This window comes from Lates calcarifer, linkage group LG7_1 (assembly GCF_001640805.2).
Source record: "Lates calcarifer isolate ASB-BC8 linkage group LG7_1, TLL_Latcal_v3, whole genome shotgun sequence".
Classification (NCBI taxonomy): Eukaryota; Metazoa; Chordata; class Actinopteri; family Centropomidae; genus Lates; species Lates calcarifer.
This window is the reverse complement of record NC_066839.1, coordinates 8132304-8150457: the sequence shown is the minus strand read 5'-3', so window position 1 is coordinate 8150457 and position 18154 is coordinate 8132304. Positions and strand designations below refer to the sequence as shown.

Sequence of the window (18154 nt, the reverse complement as noted above, 5' to 3'; positions counted from 1 at the left end):
CTCAATAACAAATTTGAAAGGTGATGTGATTTTTTAAATCAATTTTGTGTTCTCAGCTTGTGTTCACTCCCCTCAAGTGGGCAAAAAATCTGTTATTGCAGGCTTTAAATTAGTAGGAAAGGCATCCAAATGTGCAGGTCTCGTCCTCTTCACTGTCTTCACTGTTGGTGGGCATTAACATCACGATATGTAATCCAAGCACCCAGCTGTATTTCAGTATGAAGGGTTTCCTGCAGCTTTTTATAATGAGCGACCCCCACCTCACCTGAATTAAGGAGCTCTCACACTAACTTCAAAAGAAATTATTACATTTTTATGAAATGTAATGTATTGAATGAATCATCTAGTAACTACATTGATAATAAGATGGGATGTGTCAGAATCTGTCTTCAGCTCAGTAGGGGACTTACTCATTGATAATGTCACACACTGGCTTTGCATTAATTAATCAGAGCAAGACATCACGATATCGGGGGAAAAAGTAAGATGAACTTGTGCAGGTTTGTCTTTATCTTTATCTCTGTCTGTTCTTTCAGCTCCTGGAGCTGTTTGACAGTGAGGACCCAAGAGAGAGGGACTTCCTGAAGACAATCCTACATCGGATCTACGGAAAGTTCCTGGGGTTGCGAGCCTTCATCAGGAAGCAGATCAACAATATCTTCTTGAAGTGAGTAAAATCTAGACTTATAATGCAGCAGAAAAGTCTTTCTTCTCTCTTTTCCCTCACATTACTGTTTTTATATAAACAGAAGCTCCCTTTGAGACTGAAACATTTACCAAGAGAAACCTGAGCATGGAGATAGCACATAAACATAGATAAACATAAGCAGGCTAAGACAACTGTATGTACAAAGAATGACTGTGTAATAGTAAAATATTTTGGTATACACGATCAGATCAGTGATGTAAAAATAGAAAAACAAATGACTTATCAGTGCGTGCTGTGTCAAAGAAAGCTGCTGTCCTGTGTGCTGGTTTCAGTAAAGAAACTATAGCCATTCATTTACCACCAGATCCAGATACACACACCTTCTCCCTTTATTTCTTTTTACTTGTTGTCAGCCAGTAAAAGCCAGTTGTTCTGAGTCAGAACTTTGACTTTTTTTGGACAGTGCCTTGTAGCCAACACAAGCTCACTATTTATTACTTCCCCATCTGTCAATAAAATGCTTTAAGGAAGGTTCCAAGGTCTCCACTGCAGGAACTTTCATTTAGGGACTCTGGCACTAAACCTGCGTTTCAAGTGGAGGAACCAGGAACTAAATTTAGTCTGTACAATAGTTGCCGAAAAGTCTTATCTCCAGGGGTAGAAGTTTCCAAAGCCTCAGAAACTATCAGAGTTTGCAGGGTGTCATGTATCTGACTGGTCAAACAGAGACACTGCAGCATCTTCAATTTATGTACCGCTTCAGACAAAAAACAAGGAGCTACTCGATGCCAATGGTATCCACATTAAGACAAAGAAATCCACTGATTTTCTGTCTTCCATCAACTATATTTAGGTTTAATATACAGGTTCTAGTCCTGGTTTCAGTTTTTACAGACTGAAACCAGACAGATTCATCCCACCTCTCACAAATGGAGAGGAAGCAGAAAAATAAGTGCAGATGGAGGCATGGGATTCCAAACAGCGGCGTCGCTGAGTCTTTACGGCTCCTGTTGCTGCGTGACAATGGGTCTCAGATGATTGAAACAGGGGACACTTGATGTCGTTTCCAACAGGCAAGGTGGCAAAACGGGTGCACCCACTTTGACCATCTGCCACCCAGGATAAAAATAGTGCCACAGTTGTCGGGCTCTGTCTGTACATACCATGGGTGCACAGCCACATGGAAATGGGTTACCAAGCAGAGGAGGTGAATGATGTATGGATCATTAAGTTACATCAGAGCAGCAGCAATTTACATCTGTTAGTCAGCAGCTAATTATGTAAAATTTTTCCAAGTAACCGCTTGAATTTAGACTTTTTATCAATTTGAGAATTTGCAGGTTTCGTTGTTTATATAAGAATCCCACAAAACCCAGCTCCTAAATCAGGGTGATGATATTTAAAAAGAGCACAGTCTGAATCAGTTGTCCTGATCAGCGTGCTCTGTTTTTAGAGTCATGATGACGTGAAGTGTTTCATAATTTGTGTTTGTTGCAGGTTCATCTATGAAACTGAGCACTTCAATGGAGTCGCTGAGCTGCTCGAAATCCTGGGAAGGTGAGTAATGATGTGCGGTCATGTGACATAAAGTAGGTCATCAGGTAGACTGATGTATCAGATAAGTCGATTATACGATCGACAGAAAATTAATCAGCAACTGTTTTGGTAACTGGGCCAAAACGAGTGATTTCTCCAGTTCCAGCTTTTTCAGTGAGAGGATTTGATGTATTTCTTTGTCATATATAAACTATAAACTGAATATCTTTGATTTTTAGACTGTTGGTTGGATAAAAGAAGCAAACTGAATATATTTCCTAAGCCTGTCACTATTAATTGATTAATAGAGTCACAATAATCATCAGTTGCAGCCGTAATGTAGACACAACATTATGATGATTATTTTCTGTATGAGTAAAATGCAAGATTTCTTCACAATGCTGTAGAATCATCGGTTGTAAAATATTGAGTACCTTTGTCCTCTGAGAAGTAATATTATTTGTTTTGACTTCCTCCAGTGACATTTAGCAACTTTGACATCTTGTATTATTTTGATCACATATACTCCAAAAAAAGTTTTCTCACTTTTTGAGGTGGATTTGAAGAAAGTGAGTCACCGGTATCGTAGACTCTGGACACCACAGCCAGTCCTGGGTTTAAGGTGTTAAACTGGCTTGTGTTGAATGTCGTGTCTGGCGATGTGAAGGATTTTTGCTCTGTTGCAGTCCCAAACCAAAATGTGTCTTATCTTTTCATTTTGGTGCTGTTATTGCACTGAATTCCCTTCATATTTGTTTTTCCTCTTCAGGAACTGAACATTCACGGCTATGATCCTTTAGTATTCGGTTCTTTCTGCACAGTAATCCGACGTTGTTCTGTTGTGTCTGTGTTTATAGTATCATCAATGGGTTTGCGTTACCTCTGAAGGCAGAGCACAAGCAGTTCCTGATGAAGGTGCTTATCCCGTTACACACAGCTAAAGGACTGGCCCTTTTCCACGCACAGGTAGGAAAAACTCTCCTTACTATAACATCTATTAATCACCTATAACTCAGTATCCTGTAACACATTATGTTTGTTTTTTATCTTGACCTGTTGATCTGTTTAGTTCAAAAGAGAAAACACAGAAAAGATTTGATATAATTTATAGTAAATTGGAGATTGCTGTAGCAGGAAACACTGTCATGATGTAACCTTGGTGCTATAGCACCATCCAGTGGCTTTGACATGAAAATGCACTAGTGATTATTATTATGTGTGTTTTTAATTTACCACAGTGGAAATGTGTAAGATGATCATACAGTCCAGACTGTAAATATTTGGATAGTTACGCATTTTTTGCTCTCTAGGCTCTGTGCTTCAGCTCCTTCAAAATCAAATCAAATCACAGACACTACACTAAAGTGCCAGGTCTCAGCTTTAATTTGAGCAGTCAATACCTGCCTGTAATCTCTGAACCAGTAACATCAGTACAGGTTTTGTATCTTCCCTGGTGATGCTCTCCCAGGCTTCACTGCAGCCTCCTTCAGCTCCTCAGCCAGTCCAGGATATTCCACCTCTTCACCCTGAGAAGCTCTTTGCTTGTTTTGGTCGTATGTTTAGGATCCATGTCCTGCTGAATGATGAAATGTCGTCCAGTGGCTTTTGATTCATTTGGCTGACTCTGAGCACACAGAGTGCTTCTTTATATCACTGCATTCATCCTGTTGGGGCCATCAGCAGTGAAATCATCAATAAATGCCTGTGAGCCAGTTCCATTGGCAGCCATACACACCCAGGCTGTAACAGAACCACCACCACATGACTGATCAGGTGGTGTGCTTTAGGTCATGAACTACTTATTTTTTCCCCCCTACACACATTTTTCTTTCCATCATTTTGATTGATTCACCAATTTGTTTTTGCAAAATGTTTTTGATGCTTACCTGTGATTCACGGTCATGAAATTTTCTTTTGATCTTTGACAAGGAAACATGTACGCCTACATCCTGGAGAGCGCCCTCTCATTGCTTTGCAGTCATAAATGTGTTTTTCTTCATCATGCAAATTATTTTCCAATCACCTACGAGACTTGTTCTCCTCAATCTGCCAACTCATTTGCAATTTTCTAGTTTTGCTGTGCACATGTTTTTTTTTTTAGAACTGTTGATTTTGGCAACTTCCTCTGAATTCTCTCTGATAGATTTTTTTTTTTTTTTCCTAGCCTCAGTACGATCCGCTTCATTTGCATGGTCTCCTCTTTATTGCTCATACTGACAAACAACTCCACTTCAGTCTAAATTACTGTTCTGTGCATGAACTAATATGGAAACGACAAACAGCGAATACTTTCGTCTGGACTGTATGTTTTAACTACACATCACAGGCTGAAATCTTCACAATCTATAACTGTAACGCAGTTTTACTAGGTTGATCTTGGTTTTCAGTACAGATGATCCATTTATGTGTGTTTTGTGTGTGTATGTGTGTGTGTGTGTTTCAGCTGGCCTACTGTGTGGTCCAGTTCCTGGAGAAGGATCCTACCCTCACTGAACCGGTACTTTTTTAAAACTATTCCTCCCACTCAAAACAGAAAGCCTTAAGCACTAAATTAGTCTACGCTGCAGAGAAATTGATACTGGGTGCTAGCAGCCGCCCACTCAAACAGACTGTTTTCCTTTATCGACACTAGTGAGAAATTCTACAGAAATTCTCCTTTTATCTCTGCAGGTAATCCGCGGGCTGCTGAAGTATTGGCCGAAAACCTGCAGCCAGAAGGAGGTAATCTGCATGTCTGTGAACACACCGTATTCACTTACTACAGCTGTCAGCCCCATTTTAACGTTCTGCTTCATGCTCTGCGCCTCTTATCAAATTAGGTAATGTTCCTCGGTGAAATTGAGGAGATTCTGGATGTCATTGAGCCAACGCAGTTCAAGAAAATCCAGGAGCCGTTGTTCAAGCAGATCTCTAAATGTGTGGTCCAATCCACACTTTCAGGTAACACACAAACGTACTGAAACATGCAGACAGATTGTTTCTTAACTCAAGAACTTGTACACAAATTATGACAAAATATAACACAAATGTCCATTAAGATAAAATCATGGCTCTTATTCAACACTGTAACTCAGGAACAGAGTGGTGGATTGTGAACATATTTCCTGCGACTTGACTGGTTGGCAGTGGCAAACGACTGCGAGGCATTAATACTTGTTTTTTAGATTTTTAATTCTGTCTTCTCTTTTATTTACCATTAATCAGTACAGTCCTTTCTCAATCTGTTTACTTTTTGTTTACTTTTCTACTTCTCCGTCTCTGCCCTCACAGGTAGCAGAGCGAGCGCTGTACTTCTGGAATAACGAGTACATTCTCAGCCTCATCGAGGAGAACATCGACAAAGTCCTTCCTATCATGTTCGGTAGCCTGTACAGAATCTCCAAAGAGCACTGGAATCCGTATGTACTCTGAAGCAGTCCTGACTAATTTCACAGTCGTTAACATACATTTAACACCTGCCAATCTAAATTGCCATGGTAAATCTCATTAATGTATTCACATCCTTTGGTATAAAAATAAAAAACTGTCAAATTATGACGACAGTCTGAGCTCATGCTAATGCTTCAGCTTTAAACACATTAGTGAATCATAAAACACATTAGGGGCCACTCAGTATACAGTATGCTTTGTTCCCAAAGGTCAAGAACATCAATGCATAGAAGCCTGCTGTGTTTGTGTAACACTGCAGTCATGTGCTGTTTACACATACACATTAAAGACAGACATATAGACGCCACCCTGATGACATGTCTCACGCATCCTGCATAATAGTCCCTGGATGTAAAAGTAATGGAAACCACTGTGTATGTTTTTCGTATTACTCAGACATAACTGGTTTTCTTTTAACGGCTCCTTAGCTATTGTATATGGAGAATTTGTGCTGCATGTTGACATTAAAATATTTGCCCCTGTCACATTAATTAATGACTGTTAGCAAAGTAGTTACAGATGTACAATAAAACGTGTGAATGAATAAAGTAAACGAGAATGAAAACGATAACGCTAACAAAAACAGTAAAAGATCAGAGGATATATTTTTTGTTGTTGTTGTTTTGTGAATTAAATTATATTTTAAAGGAAAGTTAGTGACAGAATGTTCAATATGATGACTAAAGCATCAGTTATTGCATATGTACACTAGTTTTACATTCCCTTGTTTTGTGGTATATTTAAAGGGTCACTTCACCCAAATCACAACAGAACAATCTCTCAATTATCCCTGCAGCTAGTAATGCAGATGGATGTGGATTTATTTGTTTTTGGTATGTCTTGAGGTTTCTGCCTCCACCTTAACATGGCGTAGGTGAAAGGAATTTTGTTTATGGTTCTCATAGTTTCTGTTAACCAGCACACAAGTGTTGTCTGTTGTGTTTCACAGTTGTGTTACTGATGCCAGCGTCTCTCTGTTGTATTGCAGGACAATCGTAGCTCTGGTCTACAATGTGTTGAAGACATTGATGGAGATGAACTGCACGCTGTTTGATGAGTTGACTTCCTCCTATAAAGCAGACAGACAACGGTGAGTAACAGACACCTACAGAGTATTAAACATGCGTTGTTAATCGTCATCTGCTGGGACAGTTTCGCTAACTGTCTTTAAGACCAGTAAACCAGTTTAAAAAAGTATCTGGCATTTGCTTTAACAAAAAAAAAAAAACAACAACATTTTCTTGATCTGTTGTTGTTGTGTCAAAGATAAGAAAATAACACATGACTTTTGGCACTGTCTTTCCCCTGTGATTGTGCCGAAGACTTTCTCACATGTCATGAGTAGCTGGCTCTCCACAACAAGAGGTGGCACTATGTTTCAGTTTAAATGTGAACAGAGCAGATTGAACAGTCACTGTGGGTTGATGGCGTTCAGTCTATGTGAGACTAAACTAAATTGAACATCCTCTGGTCCCCAGTGTGTTTAATCTGCTCTATATGTAAATGTCATGTAACAGTTTAATTAACTTGATCTAAGGAGTTCTCTTTAAGTGTTATACGTCATCCAAGGTTGGCAGTATACCACCAAGCTAACGGTTAAACACTGTATCAAACCATAAACATTGCAGAAAAGTTAGATAAAGTGTGTTTGTGCCTCAACAGCTTTGAAGGAAAACCGTCTCATCACCTGCTTTTAATTAAGCAATATTAATCGATATACATAGTTATAGCACCGCATCACCAACACAGCTGATGGAGAAAGCCGAGGCGCTTGCACCGAGATCCGCAAGCATCACTGAAGCACTCAATTATTTTTTGAGTGTAACATTGCGATTATACAACTATTGCCAACCAAGTAAAATGTATAATGAAAATCTGTTCATGTTGAGGAGCAATTTGCGCTCAAAATTAAAAGGTTTTGGCAAGTGTTTTTCTCGTTTCCATGGAAATACATGGGGTGTGACTATTAACTGGAACACAATCAGTCACGTCAGTGGACTCCTATGTGTAATGTAACCGAGTTTACCACTACAGCAAATAATCAGATCCTTAGTTACGACCTAGCAACAGAAATGATTTTGTAGCCACAGATGAGTGAACTCTGAGCTGACGTTGATGCTTTATCGAGGTCTCGGAACTTACCAAACTAAATCAACAGCCTACCGCACAAATGAATTGCGATTATACAACTATTACCAAGTAAAATGTATACGGCAGATTAATATTTTTAGTGATGAGTAAGGCGTGCTGTCGTGCTGATTTCAGCACATTCTAAATGTCTTGTTGACCAATCAGATTGCTTGGTCGGAACTACTTGTTGTATAGATATTTAATAGGAGTGAGGATTTTATGTCATTTCTACAGTCAAAGCCAGGTTACACCTACTTCTCACAGGAGGATCCAGTCTTAATCTTTTGTTTTCTAATGGGTTTACTCACTGATTGTGTCACATAACTGAGTCACTGTCACATATTTACTTTACGTGGGACAAAATGACAGAAGCGTCAACGAAGTGAAGGGCAGCGGGTTGTATACTTCATCTGTGAGAAAGCACAAACATTCGCAGATTATTTTTTTCTGCTACGTGTTCTATTATGGTTTCAAATACCACACAGCCAACACGCCACATGTTGTTTTTCTTAAGCGGGGCAGCAGAGAAGCGATTGCTCTGGAGGCGGACTCGGCTGCAGCAGCTGTTCTCAAACTTTTCCTGTCAGCTCGTCCTTTAGAGGTCGAATAAACGCTCACGCCTCTTCATGTAAACTGGCTTCATTCTTATTAACCATAATGTCTTCCACAGGAATTGAATCAGGTCTAACATTTTGGAGTTGTGAAGACCTCTTGTCTCCAGTTAGTTGAAGTCTCTGTGTTTAGAGGAAAACACTATGGTCTGATGAAGGTATTGAGAAAAATAAAAGTATTCAACTGTCATCCTGGCAGGGAGAAGAAGAAGGAGCAGGAGAGGGACGAGCTGTGGAAGAAGCTCGATGAGTTGAGGCTCAGCAACGCAGCTCTGGTGCAGAACAACAGCCATGGGCTCCCGAGTGTCCAGAACAACAACAACAACAACAATAGTAATAACAATAATAATGACACCCAGGACAAGAGTATTGATTCCTCTGCTGCCGTCACCACAGACGACAAAGAGCCTGACGTCGGCGTGGCAGCCAATGAGAGCACCCCATGTGCCAAATGACACCGGACGTCTGGTTTTTTATTCCGTAACGGTTTGACACCGTGTTCAGGACCGTCAGGAGGAGGATGGAAAAACACAAGTTACACCTCAGCAGTATATTACATCTAATTAGAGTGACTTAGAACGCCAGCATTTCTTTGGCAGAAAAAAAAATATATATATCTATATATATTTCAACTTCAGACTATTTTTGGATGTTACAGTGTGGCTGCAGTATATTGTTTATTTGTCTGATCAAAGATTTATCCTTTCACATTTAGTTTCTTAACTGAAAATGATTTTATTTGTTATATTCATTGTATGATACGTGGGAGGGGAGAAAAATAATTATGACTTGAATTTAATGTTTCCGATTGTGCTGCACTTAGACGAGCTGAATAGCTATTTAAAGATGTCTATTTTTTAATGTGCTTTTCCTTGTTGCTGCCAACACTTGGGTGCAAAACCTCATCAAGGAAGAAGGGAGCCGCAGACCTTGGGAGTATTTGTGGCAGATGGGACCAGACCCATAAATAGACATTCGGTGTCCATTAATGTACAGTAAAGGGCTGTTGTCAGGAGCAGAAGAAGAAGAGTAGACAGATCTCTGATGAATGGAAGGTGCATGGCCAAAAACGTCACATCGTAAAGAAAAATAATCCCAGATATGGTTTGAGATCTCTATGAGTGACTCTAGATAAAGCTGGTTCACAGTTACTGGGGTAAATGTCATATTTGTGTGATTATTTTTGTGTTTCAGGTGTCGGTAAATATTTTTGTATCGGGGTGATAACATGAAGCTAATAGTTGTAACACAATACCTGCGTTTATGACATTATTTACACTAAAGTATTGAGAGAGGGCTCTCAAAGAATGAAATGTGTTTTAGCCTGACGTGAATTAAAGGAATAGTTTAACATTTTGAGAAATATACTTTGTTTTCTTGGTGAGAGGTAGATGAGAAGGCTGACACCTCTTTCTTTGTCTGCAGCCAACTATCTTAGCTTACCATAAAGACTGGAGGCAGGGGGGAAACAGCTAGTCTAGCTCCATCCCAGCCAAGAAATAGTCTGCGTTCTAACCCCTCACAAAACAGCAAATTGTTGTTTGTACGCTAAGGTTATTGTACAAATTAAACAAACAATATATAATGTGTTAATGTACATGATGGTAGTTTTGGTGATGGTATTTTTGTCACATTTTGACAGAGCCATGCTGGCCGTTTCTCCCCTATTTCCAGTCTTTATGCTAAGCTAAGCTAACCAGCCGCTAGCTATAGCTAGAGCACAAGAGCGGTGTTGGATTTTCTCCTTGAACTCTCAGCGAGAGATCAGTATTTCCCAAAAGAATTAAACCATTTGTAAATTTTAAAAAAAAGCCTACAGGACTATATTTTTCCAGAGTATTGACGTGGCAAATATTTTTGAATGTTTAATTTTTGCAGATGGATTATGATGCAGGATGTGCTTGAGTGTATATTTGATGAGTGTGTACATGTATGTGTATATGTTAGTTTGGAGGCTACTTAAAGGGAAATGCCACTCAATTTAAGATTTAATGTACAGTATAATGTCTCTGTGGTCTAGGAAAGTGCAGTCAGTGCTTATAGGAACATAAATGTTTTTCTGTTAAAGCCGAAAAGCAAAGACACCCTTACCACCACTCTTACTGTTTTTTGTTTTTTGTTTTTTGTTTGTTTGTTTTGTTTGTTTTTTTGTTGTTGTTGTTTTTTGGGGTTTTTTAACAATACACAGGCTGATTTTGTGTATTCATGAAATCTTACTGAGTTTTTATATCCAGACAAGGCTCACTATGATGTAATGATATCAAGAAAATCAAGCTAACACAGGATTGTTTTGAGAGGACCGTCAATGCCTGTTCACTCTTTTCTTCTCCAGACCTTATAACCACACATTCGCTTTTATTATTTTCTTTATTCGCTCTCCATTTTCTGATGCTGGGAGTGGATAAATGTGCTCATTAACTTAACCTGACTGCCACAGATCATAGGAATGACCTCTGAGAGTTTTTTTTTTCTTCTTTTTTAAATTGAATGGTGTTTCCTCTGAACCCGAGTTTCTGCTCTCTTAACGTTTGAGTTCGTATTTTAGGTCCAGTCTTTTCCGATGCCTTTCTGTCAGTACAGCATTCCAGCCTCTGTGACGTTTAAAAAAAAAAAAAAAAAAAAAAAAACTGCGTGGGGAACCTGTTTTCTAATCGCAGATCTTATTTAGGTTTCACCATCAAATAAAGTCTACTTTATCTTTCTACTCAAAACATAACTATGTCTGTTTTTTTTCCCCTCCACCAGTGTGTGTGTGTGTTCAGCTGCAGTACATCATGGAGGTCAACAGGTGGTGCAAGGTTATTTCTCCTCCCTGTCACCAACAAAGAGCTGGCTACAGTAAAGAACAGTTATTGTTGATCACTTCATACTGTTTCCAAATGCTTTTTTTAGTAGTTTTTAATGAGTGTATATAACCTTGATACCAAGCTTTTGTGATTTTTATTTTGAACATATTTCCATTTATCATTTATATGGTGCATAATCAGGGATGGAAGAAGTACTTAGGTCCAAGGTTGTATCAAGCTGCCATTGAGGACTTTTCTCTGTGTTATTTTCTAGGAGTGCGACGAGTTCAAGTGCACTTTGCATTTTATGATTTAAAGTCACAGATGAAGAAGTGTTCATATTCTGTGCGAAATCAAAAGCAATACAAGAAGTTAAAATTACACCATCACAATTCATTTTTCAGTTAGTTTAGTCATTGCAAGTCCTATTGAAGTAAAAGAACAAAAGTATTATCAGCACAATGTACTTAGAATATCAAATTTAAAAGTACTCGTCCTGCAGGGAAATAGCTCCCATGACTCATTACTTACTGATCTATTAGTGTAGTGCAGACATTAAAACAGTTTTTGGTTGCTTCATTTAAAAATGCATTTAAAAGACCTTTTTCACTTATAACACGTTTTGACTCGTCACAGCAGGAAAAGCACAGGTGTGACTAACAGTGTGTCAGTGATGCAGCTGGAACAACACATAGAGCCTCAGAGTGAAGCACCTAACTGGAATTCAGATAATTAGTTTTATCTATACATCTGCTTTTTTTGAAACTATTGTTTCCAGGTCATCAGATCAGCTGCAGTGACATTTTTCACTCTGGTACTCCACACTCTTCTCTCAAGAGTTGATCTGGACACAATCACATGTTCCTTCATGTGTGTGTGAGGGTGTGTGTGTTTTTAATGGGGCATCTCAGCTGATGCCAGAGGTTACCGTGGCAACACACCCGCCTGCATAAAAGAAAGTCAACCTCCATGCACACATGCACATCTCGCCTTGTGAGGCAAGTCTGGATTTTACTCACAAACGCTCAGAAAACATCAACAAGCCAATGCCTCAGAACGCCTCTGCTGACAACCGGACCGTCTCTGTGTTCACCTCCAAACTGAGCCCTACTGCTGACATATGTGTGGGACTGGCCATCCTCTCCGTTGGTATGTGCATTTATACCTGCTCCCTCTTCTTTTCAAAGACTGTCCTTGACAAGCTGCAGGTCACTCACAGACTGTTTCAGTTAGAAAATTTTCTATTTGTGCTTGCTGAAACTAAATACAGCACATGTTGAAGCAATAACATTATAGAAATGATGCTAGTTTACTGAAAGAGCACACAAACTGATTATTATTATTGTTGTTGTTTTATAAGTTTTCCCTTTTTCCACCCTTAAGTAGCTTTTAGGTTGTAAATATAATCTTATTGACTTATATACTTTATATTCTGTATCAGCCTGTAATTTTTGAAACTATATGTTTACATAGTGAATTATCCAAACCCAAGAAACCACTATAATTCATACAGACTGACATATATGGAGTATAATTAGAATAAAGTTGTGTGGCTTCAAACAGTTTTTAGCTGTAAAATGTGAGTCTGTGATGACCCGCTGAGGTTGAATTAAATTTGTTATTTTAATACCAGAAATGTTAAGACATTTTTAATCTGCACTTGGCTTGTGATGTACATAAAAACACGTGTGAATGAGCCTGCCAGGCTTTCCACTTATCAGCATGGACTTATTATTCCTCACTGACCTGAAGGACTAAGTCAGTCAATAGACTAATTATATTTAAGTGGGGGTTATTATACTAATAGGGGTATGTGTGCATGTGTGGATTTATTTATTTATTTATTTTTTCAGTAATGGCTCTTGCATGTTTACCTGTAAGATGAAATATGTGAAATAGTTGTTCTGTTTGCCAGTTAAAAAGCCAGTTTGATGATGATAATGATGATTATATTTAAACCTATTATAGAATTTTGTGCATTTATGCTAAATCTTCTGCCATTTCATGTTATATATATTTTCAAGATACCTTTTATCTTTTTTCTTGATAATTTATCTTTTATCAAAGTCTGATCATGTTGCAAAAGAAATAGAAGACCCATTGGATGTTTGTGTTTTTCCATTCACCTGTTTTATGTGCATTTTAAATCCTGTTATATAATCATTCCAAACAAACACATCACCACACTGTCATGTTCCTTCATTTATTTTCAGCAGTCAGTCAAGCTTACGCCATTCAGCTGCTGTTGTAAATGCAAGTGAAAATAGTTTGTAACAAATGATCCTAAAATACTCCTGTGTGAGTGATGTTAGCAGTCAAACAATGACAGCATCAGCTGTTTTAGCAAATGCCCCAAAAACATGATTGTGTTAAAGAGGCAAAGCCCTCTACTGGCTCAAGTAATTATTACAAAAGCAGAGAGGGACCATGTAGGGAGAAGGACAGGACAACAAAACATCTGACTCAAACAACTTAAAGTGTGACTGTAATCATTCCATAACTTTATCCACGTTATTGTAACCATGGCGGTCCCATAACTTTAACTCAGTGCTTGTTTTAACCTTCATATTAAATGATTTGTATGGGTTTGAAAGGCACAGAGAAACAATGCAGTCCTGCCGGTTTAGGGCGTCAGATCAGGAAAAAAATTCAGTTGTGTTATTTTTGAGTGCATGAACAGATGAGATATTTTGTTGTTCAGTCAGAGGAGAGCAAACGGACGACCACAATCAGGCTGTGGAAGCTGGAAAGCGATTGTCATGGGATTAGTGGCCATTAAGAAACATATAGAATGGTGCTTGCCTTCTTCTTTAACTGCTCTCCCGTGCCCTCCCCCCAGCCCACCTTTAGATATTCACTTTGCTCAGGAGGAGTGATATGATACACGCACTGTTTAGGTCTTTCAAAGTTCTGATTGAATCAGTCCAGCTGCACTGATTCTTTCTAAACATAGTTAGTTACAATAGTTATCGTTTTGTGTGTTGTTGTCTTTTTTTTCCTCCCTTAGAGAGTCTGGGAGTACTTGTTATTCCTTATTGACCTGAAGAACTAAGTCAGTCAATAGACTAATTACATTTAAGCTCTTGCATGTTTACCTGTAAGATGAAATTTAAATATATGAATCTGATTCTCTCGATTGAGACAGAAATTTGCACATTTGAGAAGCTGTAATCACAGCTGTTAGGAAGTAGTAGAAGAAGAAAGACTGGAAAGATGAATGAAATATGAAAGAAGTTGCCAAATTTATTATTATTATTATTTGGATAGAAAAGACTGGTCAAGCTGGATGTGTGAAGACCTTTTGTCTAATTTGTCACGTAGAATATGACTGATAAAGTATAATAATTCATAAACCTGCAATAACTGATTTGGGGGTAGCAGAAAAAAGCAGCAAACACTGACATACTATCAACTTTTGATATTGGTGAAAAAACAATGAGCTGAAAGACACTAAAATGCTCCATAAAGCTTAATGGAGCTGCAGTCTGGCATTCATTTTCCATAGGTTCATCACTGTGAGCAACACGTCACATCAGGTGATCTGATTTTTTTTATTTGTCATAGGCACTTTAAGTTGCAAATGTTACCATATTTAGGTCTACCTCAACCTGAAACTCTTGCATATTGCCTAAACAGTAGTATGCATTGGTCTGAGCTGTGATGTACCACCACAGAGTCATGTTACATTGAGCTAAGGGAGCATATTGGTAATCATCACCATGGCAACCTTGAATGAAATGCATAGGGGAAAAAAAGGTGACCATGATTTTTCAGCAGGAGGTTCTGTCTCACAGGCATTAACATATTTTCTCCATGCAGGAATATTTTCAACATCTGGCCCTCTCTCTCCCCTCTCTGTAGTCCTGCTCTCCGTTCTGGGCAATGGGCTGGTTCTGGTGATCTGTTACCGCAGGAGGAAGAAGATGGTTGGCTCTGAGCTGCTGTGCGTCAACCTGGCCGTGGTCGACTTCCTCTGCTGCATCTGTTTCTACCCACTCTCCATCATGTCCTCCTTCCACCACGCGTGGCTGGGAGAAAACGTCACATGCGTTTACTACGGCCTTGGCTGCTTCATCTTCGGACTGTGCGGCATGTTTACCATCACCGCCATCAGCGTCATCCGCTACCTGAAGACCTGCTACAGCCTGGTTTACGGTGAGGGGAGGTTACTGACTGGGGACAGTTCAAGGTCTTGAGGAGGTGTTGACAAAGGTTTAAATAGATGGAAGGAAAGGACGGACAAAAGGCTTTTATTCACAATGACAGCAAAAAAAAATTCTTGGTAATACAACAATCCTTAGCTAAAGGTTTATACAAAGCCCTTCCAAAACAACACAAACATGAGATTGAAGGCAGCATGCAGGGGGTCTGAAAATAACCCAAACAAGTTCAAGGAAATAATCATATTGTTCCTTTTTCCCCTTTACAGCTGTGTGGCTGGAGGGAGCCAACATCCGGATAATGTGCTGTGGCATCTGGTTGGTCGCCACCTTGTGGTCCAGCTTCCCCCTGTTCGGCTGGGGTAAGTACGTCCCTGAGCCTTACGGGCTGTCCTGCACCATCGCCTGGAGGGGTTACCACACCTCAGCCAAGGACGCCTTTTACGTCATCTGCTCCTTCGCCTGCTTCACGCTGGTCCCCGTCCTCTTCATCGTGGTGTCCCAGTGTCGGATCCTCTACAAGGTGTCCCGCTTCTCCTACTCGCTGTCCACCAGAGGCATCCGCAACAACCTGCGGCACGCTGAGAAACGGCTCTCCGTGGTGAGCAAGGGGGTGGAGAAGAAGTCGATTAAGAGTATTGTAGAGTGTATTACTGTGTCTGTGACTTGGTCTCGAGTCAGATTTATGCCACAAAAATGAGGATTTGAGAATGACAATGTTTTCTTCAAAGTCAGAACATCCTCGACCCCTCCTGCTCGCCCCAATAATTATAGCACATATACACAGGGATTTGCACATAACACCCAGGAGGGGAACAGGCAGCAAAGCACCCAAACATCACAGACACTGGCAGACACTGCATTTCTATAATCCAAGTTTTTAAGCCATTAGGGCAAGTCCAAGTCAAGTCACACGTTTGTCTGGGACTCATAACTTAGTCAGATCTGAACACACATGTCACAGACACACACATCTGGAATCAGTGCAACATATTTCCAATTATGGCAGTAACACAGATGTACATTTTGCATAAACATTTATAAATCTGCTTAAAAAATAGTGTGAATTCAATGTGAAGTCTCCTCAGTATTAAATGTAAACCTGGGGTACTGACACTCTTATCTAGCCATTAATATAGACATTGAACTGTCTTGAGACCTGCTTACTGTGAAGACCACAGCAGATCATTCCCATTATTTTCACGCTCCATCAACCTTTCAGTGAACTCACATGGACTTTATGAACACTCATCTTTCTCCATCTGTATGTTGATTGTTCTCGTCTGAGTGGTCAAGGAAAAGGTGCGTTTGCATTCAGCTGCTTTCATTCACAGTACAAGGAGGGCTCGTAAACAAAGCTTTCATCACACAGAGGTACTGTGGGCTTTGCTCCAGCCTGGAGTGAGGCTGGAGCAAAGTGTATATTTTATTAACACCTGGCTGTGGTGACAGAGACACACACGTTTTCCACGTGTTTTTCAGAGCTAAATGACATAATACCTCCTGCTTTGCTACTAAAAATAAATACTCCATTTTAAGTAGTTGACATGTGACCAGTGCTGTCATTTTTATGCATAGGACACTCACTATTCACGTGACTCTAAGAGATCAGTTGTCAAGAAAACAATGACCACATAAATCACTGATTTGAGAATAGTCTCCTAGGAAATGTGCTTCATGTGATTTCACCCCTCTCTAGTACACATCATGAGCAATGATTCATTAAGGGTGTGCTGTACTGGTTCCAGTGAAGAAAGTAGCTTTCTGTTATTTGTCACTTCCTCTTCCAGATGTTTTTCTGCATCAGCTTCGGTTTTGTGATTGCCTGGGCCCCGTACGCCATCGTGTCCTTCCTCTTCATTTTCCACAAGGAGCACCAGTACATGGCTCCCGAGGGCTTCATTTTCCCCGCCCTCTTCGCCAAAAGCTCCCACATCTACAACCCGCTCATCTACTTCTACTTCAACAAGACTTTCCAGCGGGAGCTGCGCTGCATGCTCGTCTCGCTCTGGCCCAAGCTGGAGGGAAACCGAGTCGGGGTCCACATCAGCGCAGGCCATCAAATCCCGTACCCCATCCACATTCAGCTCCAAGAGAGGGACCGCATCCGCAAGAGTAGAGACAAAGTGACGCACACCAGTGGCAAAAGTGTACACGGCAGGCAGGTGTACACCTGCTGGGGGTCCACATCAAAGAACACCCCCACTGTCTTGGATAATAAACCTGCCAAAAACTCCCTACCTGTCTCTATATGAACTCTGTCTGTTACACTGTTTATACTGAGACAAACATCTGAAATTTAAAGGTTAAACTGTGGACAGCCATTAACCACAGTCACTGAGGACTAAAATTAGGGGTCCATGTTTCTGACTTAATGAGCTTGTAAATAAGAGTTTCACCATAATAAATGTGGACTTCTCACATCAGCCAAAGACCTATATGGTGTTATATTGTCAATGCACAGTATCGACATGAGTGTTTGCAAGTCATAAATATTCACCATCCACCCTACACACCGTGAACATGGCCAGAAAAAGGTCTATTCTAAAATAGATTTTTTTCAAGTTTTAGTAAATTATTGTGAGTTACTGTGCAATTTTCTGTCCTGATTTTATCCTGAACATATTTATCCACATTTCCTATGATTACATGAATGTTTCTTTGTATCATTGATGTTTATTTTTAATGAATTTGGGGATTTTAAATAATCTTGCAGATTAATTTCATTAATAAAGCGCTCTTTTTGCTCAAATTCCAATATTTGTCTAACGTTAATTATTTGTTTGACCACTATATATCAATACTGACATGGTGTATATATGGTGACCTTGTCCTTTCAGTGATTTTTCCTCT

At 39.7% G+C, this 18154-nt stretch overlaps 2 protein-coding genes across 2 annotated transcripts in view; both read left to right on the top strand.

Annotated features, from left to right (window-relative positions):
* ppp2r5a (protein phosphatase 2, regulatory subunit B', alpha isoform) overlaps positions 1 to 9708 on the top strand; it is a 40858-nt gene extending 31150 nt beyond the window's left edge. Inside the window, 10 exon segments of the mRNA XM_018694983.2 lie at positions 537 to 667; positions 2147 to 2206; positions 3043 to 3151; positions 4629 to 4682; positions 4856 to 4906; positions 5005 to 5106; positions 5108 to 5125; positions 5456 to 5583; positions 6603 to 6704; positions 8555 to 9708. Of these exon segments, the coding sequence (XP_018550499.1) occupies positions 537 to 667; positions 2147 to 2206; positions 3043 to 3151; positions 4629 to 4682; positions 4856 to 4906; positions 5005 to 5106; positions 5108 to 5125; positions 5456 to 5583; positions 6603 to 6704; positions 8555 to 8810 (1011 nt within the window). The 3' untranslated portion in view covers positions 8811 to 9708.
* A 2160-nt stretch (positions 9709 to 11868) lies between these two features.
* Positions 11869 to 17917, top strand: opn8c (opsin 8, group member c). The gene is made up of 4 exons (XM_018694985.2): positions 11869 to 12290; positions 15003 to 15296; positions 15571 to 15902; positions 17092 to 17917. Exons 1-4 carry the CDS (start codon positions 12119 to 12121, stop codon positions 17554 to 17556), a joined length of 1263 nt encoding a protein of 420 aa, XP_018550501.1. The 5' UTR covers positions 11869 to 12118; the 3' UTR covers positions 17557 to 17917.
* Positions 17918 to 18154: the final 237 nt, after the last annotated feature.